The 17,769-nt window shown below is 43.2% G+C and overlaps 1 protein-coding gene across 2 annotated transcripts in view; it reads left to right on the forward strand.

The window, feature by feature from the left end:
• The first annotated feature begins 3,505 nt into the window (after nt 1-3,505).
• BMPER (BMP binding endothelial regulator) overlaps nt 3,506-17,769 on the forward strand; it is a 145,601-nt gene continuing 131,337 nt past the window's right edge. The window contains exons 1-2 of one of the 2 annotated variants that reach the window (XM_063156862.1): nt 3,506-3,607; nt 4,416-4,501. In XM_063156862.1, the coding sequence (XP_063012932.1) occupies nt 3,523-3,607; nt 4,416-4,501 (171 nt within the window). In that variant the 5' untranslated portion in view covers nt 3,506-3,522. Of the gene's footprint in view, nt 3,608-4,413; nt 4,502-17,769 lie in introns of those variants that run through there. The other variant, XM_063156867.1, reaches the window with a different exon arrangement.

The raw sequence follows: 17,769 nt of genomic DNA on the forward strand, positions 1-17,769 counted from the left end.
CTGGAGAAGGAGCTGAGCTCTGCACAAAGTGCTAATTGTGAACAGCTACTGCTCCATCAGCTGGAAGAGCCAAGGCCGAGCACTAAATAGAACTAATGAACGTATCCTTTCAATAACAGCTGATACCATGCAATGCTTATACAAAAGAGGTAAGTGGTCTGATGACATGACTGCTGTTTTAACTGCTGCCATAGCACAAAATCTCTGTGTGTATCTGATAGCAGGACACTGTTTTTCAGTGTGACCCTCTGATTTTGCTGAAATGACCGCAGCTTTGAATGTTGCTTGGAAAAATAGGTCCCTCTTTAAACAGGGATACAAAAGGGAAAAAATTAACCAACCCACCTTGAAACTTAACTCAATGAAAAAGGATGCTGATCCCTGATAAGGCAGGCTTGGCAGAATGGGTAAAGGAGAGATAAAAAGCCAAGACAAACCTGTAGCACTGAGCTGAGCGGGTGCAACTAAGGTGGGGGAGGATTAAGATGGCATATTTCCCTCCCAGGCTGGGTTTTACTTCATGAGAGATTTAAATGAGTGATCTTCCCCTGTGATATGTCATCATTATCAATACCAAGGAAGCAACAAAGGTTGCTGCTAAGGATGAGCGTCTCTCTCATCTCCCCTCTTCCCCGATGACAGAGGAGATAGGGAACCAGGGAGACTCGGAGGCAGCGCCACTCCTCAGCAGGCTCTTCCACTGGACAGCAATAGGTGTGGAGTAGCCACGGTGCAGGGAGACCTAAAGTCCCTTTTCAGGAGATGCTCCAAGCAAGGAAGACGAGCAAATTCCTCTCCTCAGCACTGCTGCCGCAACAGAAGATGCACAGACAGAGTGAGCTCACCCCATGGACAAGGTTTTCATGCTGCACATGTTCAGAGGTAAGTTTCAGGCCTAATCAGTGTGTGGAAGGTGCTTTAGTGATGATGACAATGGTTTCTTTCCATGGAAAAAGGAAAATCACGTCACAAATCTGAACATATTGCTTTGTGACTGCTCTGCTTTAGTATGATTTCATGAAGTATTTGTCTTAAGTGAATGAATTATGGCAGGGATTGAGTGTGATGCTCAGTTGTTGTCACCTCCTGTCTTCATTTTGTAAAGAACTTTCCTCTTTGCATTTTCCAGACTATTTTAGCATGTTCCCTGCTGTTACTTGGATGCCTGGATTGTTATTTGATGCCCTCATTGTGATTTGTGTGTTTCTCACACTGGGTGATGTTAATATTTAATGGATTTTAGACCAGCATAAAGAGAAGATTCGATGCATTTGATAATATAAGTACTCTCCTGTGGTAGTTGTCACTTAAGAAATTATCAGCGTAGATTTATTTTTCCTATGGCTGTTGCTTTAGAAAGGCTGTGGCTGCACTGTAATTAGAAAAGGGAAATGTAACCACTGATTACAGATAGAGAAGTAAGAAAAGGCCAGTTTATCAGAAGATTCAGTACATCTTTCCAACGGAAAAACATCTGGATTTGTGAAAATCTATTCTGGAGTAGTGCGTAATAATATGTACCTCTACAGGCTTATCTTTGTTTAAAATGCATGGAAATGTAAAAATTATATTTCCCAGAAAAAAAAATATTTCCAGGTTACATGCTTTGTACTTATATACTGAGTTTATAATGTATTCTACACAGTGTGGAGAAAGTTTTGGGCCTCACTTGTATTTTTAGGGAATACAAAACCCTTATAATGGCATCTAAATTATTCTATGTTCCTAAGCAGCTTCAACCTGTACAGATTGAGGTTGGAAGAAAAAAAGTAGGTTTCCCTTCCTCAGGGAGAGGGATTTTGATAGTGATGTCCAGAAGGTGATCGGTATCAGTTTTCTGCGTCCCTCCCATAGGTGCAATTTCAGCTGTTTTAGGACTTTTGCTTTCTACCCTAAAGGTAGGTGACAAGTTGTGTTGAAAGCGAGGTGTACGTATCTTGCTTTTTAGAGCAAGGGTGTAGACTTTTAGAGGTCTTGGCTTTTGGGTTTTACTCTCAAAATGAACTTGCAAATCAGCTTGTCTTGGAAAATAAAATGTATTTGAAGCAGTCCTGTATACACCAGCCTGCCATGCACCTGATTTTCCACTATTTGTAAGCATTTTGGAAATCATACCTCACATGCAGCCCCCAAAGAAATTAAATCAGAACGTGCAGAAATATGGAAGCATTTTTCAGCTTGTTGTCAGAGCTGTAAATTTCAGACAGTGTTCATTTCCCCACGTGAAACATCACAGTTTGAAAGGAATCGATTTGTAAAGCAGGCTGGGAAAGATCTGTCACAGAAGAGTCTCCTGCCACTCTCCCCGAGTGTCATCCCGTCCAGACCCCGCGCCCACTTGTGCGCACAAACGCTGGGTGTGGGGATATCTGTCGCTAACACTGCCCGTGTTTGCACCTGGGACAGCAAAGCGTGGACCTGCAAGTGTTAGGGAGGAGCTGCAAAGGTTTCACCGGGAAGCGGCGGGCCGAGGGACGCGCTCGGCGGGCCGGGCTCGGGAGGGACAGCGCGGCCCGGGAGCTGCCCCCGGCCGAGCCCGCGCCGTGCCGAGCTCCGGGGAACCCGAGGGGGACAGGCAGCCCCGGGGCCGGGCGGCAGGGCCGGAGGAGCCCTTCGGGGAGCGGCCGGCTCCGGGGAGCGGCTGTGGGAGAGGGAGGCGAGGGGGAGCGGCGGCCCCGGCCGGGCGGGCAGCGGGGAGCGGAGCCACTCTGCGGAGCTCCCGGCGGACAGCCTCCGACCCCTCGCTCCCTCCCTCCCTCCCTTCCTTCCTTGTTTCCTTCCTTCTTTCCCTCCTTCCCTGTCGCCGCTCGCTGGCGGCTGGCAAAACCTGCCCGCAGCACCGAGGGCGCTGACACCAGCCGGGGACGAGCCCGCCGGAGCCGCCGCGCTCTGCCCAGGTACCCCGGCCCTGTCCGAGGATCCGCGTTTCCTCCCCTGCTACTCCTCTTCTACCTTTTGCTCCTCTTCTTCTTTCCTCCTCTTCTCCTCGATCCTGTCTCTCCCTTTCCCCCGCCCCTCCCGCAGAGCGGCCGCGGGCGCAGCCCCCGACGCCGCTGCCGGGGCCGGGAGGTGCTCGGTGGGGCCGGGAGGGAGTGGCCGGGCATCTCCCGGCAGGGAAACGGGGTCTGGGGCTGGCAGCCTGTCTGTGCGTGTGTGCGCCGGGGGGGAGGGAGGCATGGGGGCCGGGGGGTGCCGGAGGAGGGACTATGGGGAGAGGAAGGTATAAGAAGGGATGCGGGCGAGGGAGGGGGGTGATGGAAAGAGGGGGTGCGGGGCCGAGGGGCAGGCGCTGACAGCCGCTCTCCCCGCGCCCGCAGTCCCCTCCCCCGGTGCCGCCGTGGGGTGGGACTCCCCGGCGGGCCGCGGTCTCCCGTGCCGCTCCCCACCCCCCGCCGCTGCCCGGCGCCGGGGGTCGGTGCTGGGCCGGGCGAGCCGGGGGTGGGCGGGCTACGCCGCCCGACGGCGCGGCCCGGACGCTGCCCCGCAGCCGGCACCCGGGCGGGCGGCGGCACCCCCGGGACGATGCCGCGGCTCTCCCCGGCCTCCGCCGCCGTCCTGCTGGGCGTCCTGTGCCTGCCCGGCGCGCCGGCCTCCTCCCTGCTCACAGGTACGGCGGGCGCGGGCGTTGCGGGCCCACCTGCGCCGGGTGGCATTGCGCGGGAAGGGCGGCCCCAGGTGCGCCCGCCTGCGCTGGGGCAGGTGAGCGCAGCGGCCGTGCCTCTCTCCCCCCCAAAAAAAGGTTTTCTTGTTGCTTTTCCTCCCCCGCCCCATTCTCCCTGTTTCCCCTCGAGGGTTTTATCTTCCTGGGATCTGGGGCACGGAGCGAAACGCAGAATCAAATTCTAGCGCAGGCGAGGAGCCATTAGACTTTGAGGAGTGATTCCAGCGTGACAGAATACCGACTAATCAGCATTAGGGCCGTAAAGGCTTTCTTAATTTGATTCAGTTTGACAGTCAGCCTGCTAATTTTGACTCATTTGCCAAGTGGTTGCCACGCATTGAAAGGATGCTTAGTTTAGGGCTTGTGCTGGTCCGGTTCCTCAGAGTGCAGTGGACAGCTTTCTGCTGATTTCAGTGAGCTCTGGATCTATCGTTTTAGACGTATCCTGCTTTGCATGGAGTACTCGTTATTCTCCACACGTCATCCGAGAGAAGAAAAAGCGTCCTTCTTTGCTATAACTGGGGCACAAAGAAAGTCTAGGTTTGTGCAGCAATAAAAGGCCACTCATTCCCTGTTCTCTTTAGAATCTTGCAGAAATTCTGAACTGATTAAATTGGGCAAATTACAGCAGGGTTTAAAATCGAGGGCTAGGAATGGAGCAAGGGTTAAGCATGAGTGTGACCAGGACAGTTTCCAAAACTGTCAGGGCGAAATGAAATATGCTAGTATTTTAAAATTTTTATTTCTATTTCAGGATCGGTTGCAAAATGTGAAAATGAAGGGGAAATTTTGCAGATACCTTTTATCACAGACAACCCTTGTATAATGTGTGTTTGCCTGGTAAGTGTGTATTTCAGCTAGTAAGAACATCCAGACGTGTACTAAATGTAACTGCGCAGAGAGGGGAATGTTTCAGATAATCGAATCTTGGGTGACTCTGTCGCCTTTATGTAACACAAGGTTATCTCAGAGCTGAGCTAATTGAAAGTAACCCAATACATGATCTGGCAATCATTTCTTTGACTTTAAAACCCGGGCACAAAGTTGTACATGACTTTATTTCAGGACGTTGTGAAACCATGTTTACCATGTGAATTTGTGGGGAGAACTTTCACAGAGTTGGGGGTGCACCCAGAAGTCTTTGCTTGTAGCTCAGCAAAAAGAAGGAAAGGTAAGGATTGGGAACGCTGCTGCTTTGAGCTCCCAGCTGGTCCCTGTCACAATCCCAGTGGGTGAGGAGCTCACAAGGGTGCGAGGTGAAGGCAGCCACGTGACTGAATGTGCTGTAATAGCATGACAGTGAAGGGACAAGTGATGCTTTTGTCAGAGTGCTTTGCCTTCTGTGCTGGGAGTGCAGTGGTTAATGGGTGTTGTTAGCTGATGCACGTTTTGGGGAGAAACATTCTGCTTCCTTGTCGTTCTGTTTCAAAGTTAAGCATTTTTGGGAGCAGTTCAGTTGGACAAGCCAAGGCCCAGGAGTTATTGTAAAACAGTCATTCTAAATAAAACTTCCTATGATATTTTTAAATAAAAGCCCTAAACCTTAATTTACTGTTGAATGCAAAGAAAAGTATAGGCTAGAAAGCCCTATGTTTTACATTTTGGAATTTACAGAGTAGCTGAATGTACAGAACGTGTTCTACTTTAGGACTGAAATATCAACACACCCTCTCCCCTAATATTATTGATATTATTATTATTATTATTATTATTATTATTATTATTATTATTATTATTATTATTATTATTATTATTATTGCATGCCTATAATAGATGTAAAGAATTGTTTCAGACTGCCTTTTAGAAGGCAGTTTTGGCAACTCTAGGATCAAGAGCATCTTGAACCCCTCGAGGCTGATATCTGTCACTGCACTGAATTCAGTAGATTTTAGTGAGATCATTGATAACTTTATAGGTAATATTGATAAAGAATACCTTATTGATTTCTTCTGAGCATAGTCAGATGGGAAAAAGAGGAGCATGGGATGTGGCAAGTAAAGAAATCAAAGGGAAAACAAAGAGAGAGACGAAGCTGTGTTTTATCATGGATCACCTTCCCAAATATGTCAGCCACCACTTTTGCTAATGGAAGCTGGTGTTAACCAGCGAGGAAGCAATTTATCTGTGAAAGAGCAGAAGTTCAGTCTTGGGCATCAGGGCAATAATGCATGAGGGTAAAACACTTGTATTTATAGATCTCTCTAGACCTTGGCTTTATTAAATCAATGAGCACCCTTTTAGTGTGCGAGCATGAAGAACTGCAAAAAGCATTGGATGTAAGAACTCTAAATCCCTGTGGTTTGCAGGGCTTACTTTAGTGAAATGGCAGCTGAGGGCATTTGGCTCCTTTCTGTGCCAGGAGAACACTATGTTTTATTAAGCACACAGATGCCTAGTGAGTTACTGCAGTTACCTGCCCTGGCTGCACTCGGCTTTATTTCTGCCAAAGGATAAATGCAATCTCTGTTTCTTGAGTTGGAAGCTGGGAGACTTGGTAGAGGAGATGGAAACCAGTCTGGAGATACTGGCTTTAGTGCTGTGCGACATCCAAAGCATTGACTTATTGGACTGCCCCTTGCTGAAATCTTTGTTTAGGCCTGCCACTAGGGAAAAGATCAATTTTAAGAGGTCTAGGGAAAGAGGAAACAAAAGAAAAAAATGGGGTGATTTGTGACCAGGAGGGAATAGAAAACCAGATTGCCTTACATTCAACTAGAAATATTGATTGTTTAATAACAATTCAGTGAGGAACTTTTTCTGGAAGAGTGATCATACTCTTCAAGGGCAAACCTGATGGAAATTCATACTGTAAGAAGTGAGGAATTAAAAAGAGAGCTTGCTCAGCTGTTACAGAAAGGAAGCAATTGATGTTTAGGAGATGACAGAAAATTCAACAGCGGGCACCTATATTAAAAACACCAGTAAAGAGAGTCACTGGAATTGCAGATTGGATTCTGGTGTGTCTTCCTTAGTGGTGATGCATTTCCACGACCATAGGCTGCCATAAATAACAACACAAGTTATGGAAATCTGAACAGCTCTGGGATGAAGAGGAATATCTAAATAACTCTGGGTGCCCCATCCCTGGCAGTGTCCAAGGCCAGGGATGGGGATCCTGAGCAACCTGATCTAATGGGTGGCATCCCTGTCCATGGTGAGGGGTTTGGAACCAAGTGATCTTTGGCATCCCTCTAATCCAAACCATTCTATGATTCCATTCACCTCCTTCCAGGACTTTGCCCATCTCACAGATTAGAGGACACAGAACTGAAATGCAGGAAATGTATCATCAAGTGTTTGACAGAACTTTGCAGACTGTCCTGTGGAGCATGCAGATACATCCTTGTAAGAGGGAATGAGAGGCAGCACAAGCAAAATGATCTCTGGTTTTCTCTTAATAGGCTAAATTATTTTGGAGGGTAAAGCAACAAGTTTGCTCTAGGAGCAAATGTGGTAAACACTGGAAGCTCATGGATAATGAGTAAGTTGCAATAATGAAATGAAGACTGCAAAGAGCAATTACAAAATCAATTCCTTTTACACCACTGGAAAGTCTTGGCAGGAAGACCAAAACCAAAAGTTTTCTTTTCTCATTGATTAGCACAGACAGGGTGGACTGATTTTCATGGTAGGAACATGAGCAGAAGTAAAACAGATAGAGCACAGACTGCTGTATGTGGACACCTCTTTGGTGGAAGGTTCTATCTCTTGTTTTAGAATTTTATTGTTAACCCAAACTCCTGAATCTTGAATACAAGAGGGACGTTGATGGGGATGTCCTAGAGATAGCCAAGTTTAGCTACCAAACCAGATTTGCTCATCCTTGAGCACTTGCTCTAACATGTGGAAAGAGAAGTTGAGGTGATAGAGAAGTTCACATAGAGGGTCATGTGCTGGAGGTTTCGTATATGGTGTGTGGTAAGCCATTCACTTCTGAACTATGGCTAATGCTTTCTAATAGAAAAGGCATTGCACCCACAGTGAGATAGTTCTGTTTCGGATGGACCTCCTTGTCAAAATGAAATGTGTTGGAGTGCATGGAACAGCTCTGATGCTGGCTTTTAATATAAAGAAACAGGTAAGAGTAAGGGTGTGTAGGTGTGTGTGTACATAAACACTGTAATGCTCTGCATGCAAAAACTACCAGCTGAATAAGCCTCTATGGGCAAAGTCTCGAGTTCCCACATTCATAATTTATATGTCTCTACTAAATGGTCTTAATAATGCCATAAAAGTGGTAATTTTTAATACCTCTAAGACAATAGTTTCAATGTGAACTTTTACAATTACCACACTTTAACAATGACATAAGCATGAGTGAATTTGATCTCCAAAGAACTTGTCATTATTATAGCTGAGTGCAACAAATGGCCATTTTGTTTTTGTCCTTTTGGAGAAAAACATCAAAGTCAAAGAACAGAATGTGGTTTATCCACAAGGAATTTCTTGTAGGACTGATGAAAGCTTGGGTCTCCTAACTCCTGGTCTAATGGTTTGACTACAAAGACATTGCTTTTTACTTCATGCACTTCCACTTTACAAGTGGATGTGGGCGACACAGTCACAATCTGAACATACTTATTTTCTTTCGTGTCTCTCTGGCAACAGGCAGGCTGCACAATGCCAGGTTTTTGGTGTGTCTGTTCTCCTGAGCTTCTTCTGAGGCATGGATGGACAAAAGACAAATTAAAGCTGTCTTCATGATCCAGAGGTTTGGGGAAGCATGCTTTACAACTTGCTGTTGCTGTCTGCAAAATGCTGTTAGAGCCAGAGTGCTCTGGTGCTCTGCCCGCTTCCACTCTGAATGTCTTGTGGCTCTGCATCTCCTCGGAGAAGCACTGCCTCTGGAACCAAAACATTCAGCCTTGTTTTCCATAGGATTTGAGATACTGGAAAAGGGCAGAGAAGGCTGAAGGCAACTGAAAGTACCTGTTTTTAAATGCTTTCACCTTATATGCTGTTAAACACAGATCCTGGGGAAAGTACTTAGAGCTGATGGGTAAAACAGATACACAGAAGTTGCACTGGAAAATTGTTTTGCTGATCATTCCATGGCTGAGCATCCCATTGCAACTATGTTTATAGCTAAAGACTTTCCTGATTAAAGGATGGGAATTGCTCTCAGCTACACCAAGTTGGGTATCAGATGAAGGTAAACACTGAAAGGAAATGCTGGATGTGATGGGCAGTAAGGTAACCAACCCTATGAAAAAAAATTGTCCAAAGAAGGGAAACTATTATTTCAGGTAATGGTGTGGCCCCTGACAGTACAAAAAATGTTGGAGAACATATGATTGTGACATTATGTCATGCTTAGTGGCCAACAGTAAAAATGTCTTAAGCCTTTTTGGCTTCTGAAAATCAAAGTAGTGAAACTGTGGGTCATGAAGATGAATGAAAGAAATTTGTGTTTTAGGGAACTAGCCTGAATTGGTAATGATGATTCTAGGTAAAAATACATAATCTTGATGGTATTCATAATGGAGTTCTATTGATTCACTTGGAGAAATTGATTCCAGTTATTACATACTTTAAGACTGCAAATGATTATAGCTACACTACCTAATGCAAAAATTATCTTCTAAAATTATCCATCTGTGGAAAAATGATTTTTTTTAAATCTGTAGGAACAATTTACACATTTTGTGCAGTTTGAGAAGCCCAAACATGTTGTGTATGACAATTTCAGATCTTGCTCTGTTCTATGTGTACATTTTGGGCTGAAGGTAGTGGAGGCATAAGTAAATTTCTGTTTGTAGAACCAAACAAAGCTTCATAAATATAAAAGCCTAGAACATTTTGGCAAGCTTGGGACTTTTTGTATATGGAGGATTTTGAAATGTTAGGGGAAAAATGCTATTAATGGACTATTAAGGGAATTTTTGATTAGATTTCTTTTATTTAACTGTCAGCATTTAAAACAGGCACGGAATATTTAAGTTCAGATCTGGTACAAGTACGGTAAATGATGAAATTCAGTAGAGTTTTTGTTGGTACAGCTTTTTGGCTGGAAGGTATCTAGCACTCAAAATAGAAGTAGGCTCACAACTGATATTATGGCATTTGCTTTCAAGAAATACGTGCTTCAACATACACGTGGAAAAGACATAAAAACGCCGCAGTCCGTCGGAAATAGGTGAAATGGGAACCTGTGCATAATTACGGAGCGAGAATGTGAAAAGACCACAGAATTAACTTAGCCCCAGTTAAAGTTCTGAGTGCTGAGTTTTGTGAAGGTGAGATGGGCTCAGCAGTGACAATGATGACAGGTGGTGGTGCCAGCAGCGGTGGGGAGAGCTGTGTCATTTCATGCTCGTTTGTCATCGACTCCATGGACCCTGAGCACCTCGCCAGAAGCAAGCAGGGATCCAAGAATAATGTATCCATTGGCCAGTGGTGTGTGTAATTCCAAAATGAACATACCAAAAATGCCAGCTGAAAGGGACAGGGTGGAAGTGAGGAACTGCAAGGAAATAGATAAATGTACCTCAGCTAATGCTGGCCTTGCCATTGCAAGGGCTTCTAGAATTTTTTTGAAGAGAATGAATGATTTGAGTTTTTGTATGGTTTTTGTGGGGAGAAAAGGTCTTTTATTATTTTTTCCCCTAAAATAGTTTAGAACAAAGTGAGCTGTGTCAAGAAATAGCTGATAAAAGCCAGTAGTAATCTTGACAAGCCACATCTAAACCAGAGCCGTTTTCCCCACCTTTTCTCCTCCCCGCATTCCCTCATGCTTGTGCCTCAAACTTACCATTTGCACCTGAGGAGTGGTAATCATATGTCTCAACCTTTTATCACCTAAATCCAGACCAGAAGGAAATAAATGTGAGCCAGAAAGGATAACCAAGTGTTGGAAATCTGAGAAAAGTTTGGAGACAGGATCTCAGGAAACTAGAAATCAGAGCTTTGATTGCCATAAGTTTTATTCAGCATGAAACATCATTCTGCAGTTTAAATTTCCTCCTTTAAGTCCAAATGAGCAGTGTAGAATTTGACTTTTACTCATAAAAAATTATGTTAAATTTATCATTATAAGACCTAGTGTTCTGCCTAGCTTGAACTAATAAATTGGTGAAACCAAGTGCAAGCAAACCAAAAAACTGAAGAAATAACTTCGACATTTGTTCACCCCTGCATGCACACACTTCCAGCCAAAAAGAAGCCCAGTCCTGAAAACCATGTCTTCATTGAAGACTAAAGCAAAACAGCCACTAGATGTGCTGGGGTTCTTTACCTATGGCAGAGCTGATTTCTGTGGCACAGTACACAAGTTAAAAGCACATAGCTAGCCTGAGAGCAAGTGTTTGACACATGTTCAGTGAAGATGGCAGTGTTTTAGTACATGAGGATTCAATTGTTGTTGCTTCAAGGTATAATGCAGCCCAGATGACTTTTAGTGGAGTAGTGCATATTAAAAACCAAACAAAAAATCATCAAACAATTCTTTCATACCTATTTTATTTAATTTAATTTCAATAGTTTACGTACATCAGCTGCAGAGTCTACCAAGACTGCATCTTCTTTCAATTTAAATATTCTTGGTCTTTATTACTGTATAATACAATCAGCTTTCTCTTCACCCACAAAAATAATAAACAGAGAGACAAAAAAGCCTATGATACAGTAGTGTACTGATAGTTTTCACCCCCATATTACTCCAAAAGAGAATGCTTTTTTGATCGGTGCATGAAGGGTTCCTGAAACCCAAACAGGCTCCAACATGATGAAAGTTTTATTAGTTTTTTTCCTTAAATACAGATGTATGCGCAATCTCTTAAATGAAAAAACCCAACACTCCCCACCCTAAAAAACAAACCCTGAAAACAAAAACCAGACATAACACCATGTCTGGTGCAGCAGGGTGTCCCATATGTGCTTTGTCCTAGAAATGAAAGCAATTTATGTATGAATATGTGTATATATGTATATATGAAGGAGGTCTTGCAAGAGAGAGGTGACTTGGAGCAAGACCCAGAGGTGGATTGTGATTGCTTTGGTAAACTCTTCTCGAGGATGATTCTGGTAGGTTCACCTGAACTTGTTCTTAATTCATGCAGAACATCCGTGAAACAGGAGTTTGACCTGCCTGACAAACTCTCTGTGGTAGAGGATGGTTACTCTGGCTTGATCCTTAAAATTTCCATCAGCAGTTTTGAAGAATGTTCAAGTCAGTTTAGTTCCATTACAGGTATGCCCACCCTGCTCAAGTAGTACCACATGCAACATCTCCTCCTCTGGGGAATGAGCATGGATTCTATAGTATTGTTTGTTGTGTCTGTCCGTCCATGGACCTTTTGATGTCCACTTTCTGCACTTCATATCCAAGAGCTGCCTCAGACTGTGGCACATCCCTGCACAGGTATGTTGGCCTTCAGAGCACTCTGCTTTGTCGTGACAATGATTTTGGGGATGTGGTACACAGTCATGTGTAACAGCTTATGATGAAACCTTTCTGCAAATCTGCAGGCTGGAAGAAGCTATTTCATGTTGTTCTCAGACCACATGGGCTAGTGAAGAGTTCACTACTTGCACATTTCCTACATAGGCAGCTGCACTGAGCAAATACACATATGCACACAGTGCTGAACTGATTATAGGTCTTGGCAAAACCCTCCTGGAAGGGAGGTGGTGATATGTCACTGTAACGATGATGAAGATCCAATCCATCATGTATGAAAATGAGATTCTCTTTGGTGTAATTAAAGGATCAGATATCTCAAATACAAAAGAATATGTATAAATAATACATGGAAAAATATGAAGGGCACAAAAATGCCATAAACTAAATGGAAAAATGTAATATAACTTGCAAATGTCTTTGGAATGCATCTACAATAAGAGCAAAATGGATCAGTCTAAGTTAAGACACTTTTTTATAGCCAATAAGAAAAACATTATTAAAGAGCTGGTCCAATATCAAAATGGCATTTAAAAAGCATACAGTTACCTGTATATAGTTTTTATTAGCTTTCAAGTTTCTTCCATTGAGTTGTTAATGGTCCTTTTAAGAATTATCGTTCTGTAAGTGAATGGCTCACAGTGTCAGTATTTCTGCTGCTCTGCTTTGTGCTGCTGCATAAAAAAGAGATATTTTTTCCCCATCAAATATCTAGTTTTATTTCCCCATCATGATTTAATAGAAAATTTGAAGGAAGAAAAATATTAAAAAACAACCAAAAAATCAAATGAAAATGCAACCTCTTTATATTGAGCTTATGGTCACATAAAAGGCCATTGTGAATAAAAAACCCCAATATTACATAAAAGCTTTTACCTGTATTACTACTATTAACATGACTATCATACTGGTACTTATCCATAACCAGGGGGATGCAAACAAAGATGATGCATGGCCCTGGCCAGGAAAATCAGATTTCTGACAGCTCACAGGTTAGAAGTCTATGTGTTTTGGATTATGTTTCCTTGTTTGGGGTTTGTTTTTTTTTTCTACCTGCTCCTGACATGTTTATGTTCAGTTATGCTAAGCGGCTTCAATAGGAAATGAGAGTTTCCCAAGGCTTGGAATCATCAAAGTGTATTCTGATGGCCAGCTAGACTCATATGTTTGCATTTGTTTTTCTGTTTTGTCTTAGGATTTATTAGTGGATGACAAATAACAGACCTTGGTTGTCCTGAGATTGTCTCCCTGTTCTTTTTTTATGTCTGGATGTACAGCTGAGGTATGGTTTGAGAGAGATGGCGAAGAGCTGATAAATGAGTGCTCTAGGGCTACATGATGATGATGATCTGATTGTGCCAGTTAGTGAAACATCTCAGGGTTGTGTCACACTGAAACCACTGGGGCAGGAAGGAGCCAGGAGGGTGGCTGGCTTTGAGATAAGGCTGTTAGCTGAAGGATTGCCTGTAAGGCATAAAACACTGATAAACCAGAAGGCTCTCCTGCTACAAGGGAGGCTGTTGAACATTTGCTTGTTACAGAGAATATTTTTTTTTTGTGTATGTGACAGTGCACAGATGATAATTTTCATATGTAGCACTTTACCCTTCTACCCAAACAGTCCTGAGGATAGCTAGCCTGGTGATTCAATTTGAAAAATCCTTTTGATTCAAATAAATGAATGAAATTATTTTGGCAGACAAAATGCAAAACATGCAAGTTCTTTAGCTTATAAACCAAATCTTGGTGGATGTTTGTAAGTGCAGTGGATAAAAAATGCTGGGAAATGAAAATTGCTGCACCTTAAAATGTTGTGGGTCTGGTAGTGTAAGGAACTCTCTTAACAAATGCATGTTTGAGGCATAATCTGTCCATCATCTATAGACATGAAGCATTTCTGGAGGAAATTCTTGATGTAGACATTTAAGATGCAGCAGAATGCACTGATACTGAACCAGAACTTGTTTAACATGGAAATGCAGAAGAAACTGAAGAAATCTGCAGTTTGTATGGCCTCTGAGAAAATGCCTGCGTATGTTCAGTTTAAGTTGGCAAGATTTTCAATCCTCAAGAAAAAAATCATTTGACCCAAAAATCAATCTGAAGCTGAAATTTGTAAAATATCTAGAACTTGAGGCTATGATAGTAAGAAATTTGAATGGTTTAATGCACTTGTTATGTGAAGCATATACATATTTGCTGCCTAAAACTTTGTATAATTGTTTTAGTGTAGAAGGAGTACCTTTGATATCATTGTTTGTTTTTTTTTTTTTTTAATAATTAAACCAGTCAACATAAAAAGGTGGAAGCCAAAAAGGGGAAAAGGAAGGAAATCTTGTACCAGAAAAGGGAGTTTTGCTGGAAGTAAGCCTTTTGGAGAGATGAGCAGGCAGCTCCAAGCCTTTTCAGTGGGCACAAGGACTGCGGGCAGGAGAGGATGTGGATGCAATGTGATTTCAGGAAAGTTATGCAAGCTTCAGGAAATTTATGCATGGCCCTGGAACAAGAGGTTTAGAGGGATTTGAAGTGTCTTCTGGAGAATTAATACAACTCCTGTGTGTTTGTAGACAAGTTGTGTCCGTGCCCACGAGGTAATGTGCCCATTGGAGGATTTAGGTTGACCTGCTGAGTGGTGCTGAGGCTGGGCTGCTGGCCCAGGCTGCCCATGCTTTCTGTCTTCCTCCATTGGGAAGACAGCTCTGAAGAGGAATTCCTTACAGCTGCCATGCTGAGCAGGGAGTTGGCAGCGTTGCTGAGTACAAGGCCTTTCCCTAAACCCCCCTCTGTTTTGGGGCCAAGCACTTCATGCTGTGCCATTCAGGGTTCACTGCTCTGACCTGGGTGACAGGAGCATCTGCTTCTATATCATAGAGCTTGATAGTGGGAGGCTGGGGAGAACAGCAGTTTATTGTATAAAGCAGTGTGTCGAGAGCCACTGATGAAGAGATTAGTGATCTCATTTTGGTCAGGATCTCTAGGGTAGAGAAGTATGTTTCAATTGCTCATGTAAAACTCAGCAGTGTGGACAGGCTGGATGAAACAGTGTTTCTCTTCTAATCCAGACCTGGCTGTGACTTGGCAGCAAGGACTTTCTCTAATTGCAGAAGAAGGTACAGTTAATAAAAAAATAAAGTTTCTAAGACCTCAAGTGGATACTTCTTTAGTTTTCCTCAGTCCAGCTGTAGGTTCTCTGTTTTACACGACTCTTGAATCTCTCATCATAAAGAGCCCTTCTTGTGCTAAAGGTGTGAAACTTTTGGATTTCAGATCATCTTTCTGCCTCTCCTAGCTGTCCAGGTAGAAGGATTGCTGCCTGAGTTCTCGCTCAAAGTGCTGTCCCACACAATGAAACCTGTCTATCTGCCTTCAGAGCACTGTGGACTTTAAGCCAGGCATAATCTGTTTCCTGACATTTGAGTCTCATTAATTGGGTTAACAAGATGCTATCTACCTTCCATACTTATGTAAATAGAACCTGCTAGCAAAGATCTTAATGGCACCTGATATATCACACTGCCTTTACATCTATCAAGAGGTACCACTGCAGGAGTCACTTCCAAAAGCAGGTTGTGTTCTTGGTCCCATGGGTCCCTTTATAAGCTGTAAGAAATGCTGGTGGTCAAGGCCAACTGTTCAGATGTCTTTCAAGTGTCCCACTGGTGACCAAATCTCACTTTGTCAAGATGACAAATGACTTGTGCATACCCTGTTCACCTTAGAGCTTTGCTCTAATGTCAGCTCCATTTACTTGTCAGAAACAGGTATTTTTTTTACTTCCCGCAGTGCAAGTGGGGCAAGGGAAAGGAAGGAGTGAAGGGAACGCAGGCTGAGGAAAAAAACCCTGCTTCTATAGCTTCTATTCAATGTATTATTATAGTTGCAATTTGCAAGGTTTGGACATACCAGAATCTGTTTGTTTGTACATGTGCATAACAGAAAGAAGGGAATTTGCTTTTAAGAAGTGAGAACTGTCCCTGCAGGGCTACGATTATGCAAAAACATGTTTTAACCACTGGATTTTTCAAGAAGAAAGTGGTTGTGTAAGATGAGTTTCTTATTTTGGACAGCAAATTTTTTCCAGAGCAGCATTTAAAAATAAGTGTTTAACAGGGTCTACCCAGAGCATGGGGCATTGTGCATGTGTCTGCACTAAAGAGCTCAAGTCAAAGCTCTGAGCTCTCATGGGTGGTTTCATTGACTGCAGTGGTATTGTTATGTGGCTAAGTGATCACTGCTGTGATTGAGGGCTGTTACATCTCACCCAAAAGCAGCCATGGCCAGGCCACAAAATATGGTCAAATTCAGCTCAAGGACTGTGAAAGTGACATTGACAGATTTGGCTTTTAGTTTCTTCTCAATGACTTCCATATCGCTTTTGCTTAGCCCACAAGTCAAAATATGCTTTTTCTCCTATTAGCTACAGTGTTGGCTGAAGTTTTGAAAGTCACAATTCTTACTGAATTTGGCAGTGTGATTAATCACAACAAAGGAAAGCTTATCCTACCTTTCTTCTTTGCATCTGATGGAAGCAAAGAAGTTTCAGTAGATAGGAAATAGAAACACCCAGAAGTGAGATGTGTCAAATTAAACATCAAGGTGTCATAAGCTTTTCTGACTAATTCTCCCAAGACCTTGAGCCTTCCTTTGCTGGCAGCAGCTGGATGGAGACATCTTGAGAGTGGTGCCTGCCATGGGTTGCCCATGACCCAGGATTACCACAGCCCCTATAAGATTTACTGCAGCCAAGCAGCAGTTGCAGCAAAAATGAGTGTGGCTTTGCGAGTTGAAGGCAGCATTAAAAGACCCTGAAAGCTTTTGCCTTCTCTGGGGGGTCCTGCCTGAATTGTTCCTTTCCCTTGTCTCTTCCTGCTCTTCTCTGTGCTGACTGACAAGATGAAGGCTGTGCCTTCTCTCTGCAGACTCTGCTGTGAATAACCTTTTTTTATTTTCTAAAACCACTGCGTAGCACGGGCAAGATCACGTAAGAAAACAAATTCAGGGTCAGTTCTCAGTTTCCTTGCAAGTTCATTAAAACAGCAGTGTCTGGAGGCCTTTTGCCTAAGTAATTTCATAATAGAAAACAGACTCTCGTTGCTTCTTTCTTTTGGGCTACTATTTTTATTTGGTTGTTGTTCCTCAAGCATTTTGGTCCTATTTCAAAACTTGCTTCAATTAAATGAAGAGACTGTTTTTTTGGTGCTTTCCGGTTTAAAAGCTGTACAGCAAAAACTTCTAGGAGTCCTCTGGATTATGAAGCTACGATTGACAGGGATTTTCCTCTCAAAATAACATTAGAAAACCCCAAAGTGTAGCTTAAATGTTTGAAAGAAAGTAAAAAACCCTCCCCTTTCTCTCCCCCAGCTGAGATCTCCTGTCCCTGCTTCTGGCATGCATCACATCTTTGAGGATACAGTATCATGAGAAAACTGTCACTCGGTGATGTATTAGGGTAATATATCATGAGAGCATCGTTTCTTTAGAGGATATGGGCAGTAAAAGACATGATTCTGGCCAGACAGAGCAGCAGGGGACCCTGCTCTTTTTCTTTCCTTTTCTTTAATCTAACCCTGTTTTTGTGTTGTACAGGAGTGAGTTTCTTCATGGGATATGACTTGTTGCAGAGTAAGTTAGGAGGCCCATTGGGCTTTTTAAAGTCTCTTTAAGAAGTACATGGCCTCAAGGGCTGCTTTGTTCAAAGTTTTTAGAACAG

Source organism: Melospiza melodia, chromosome 1, assembly GCF_035770615.1.
Source record: "Melospiza melodia melodia isolate bMelMel2 chromosome 1, bMelMel2.pri, whole genome shotgun sequence".
Classification (NCBI taxonomy): Eukaryota; Metazoa; Chordata; class Aves; order Passeriformes; family Passerellidae; genus Melospiza; species Melospiza melodia.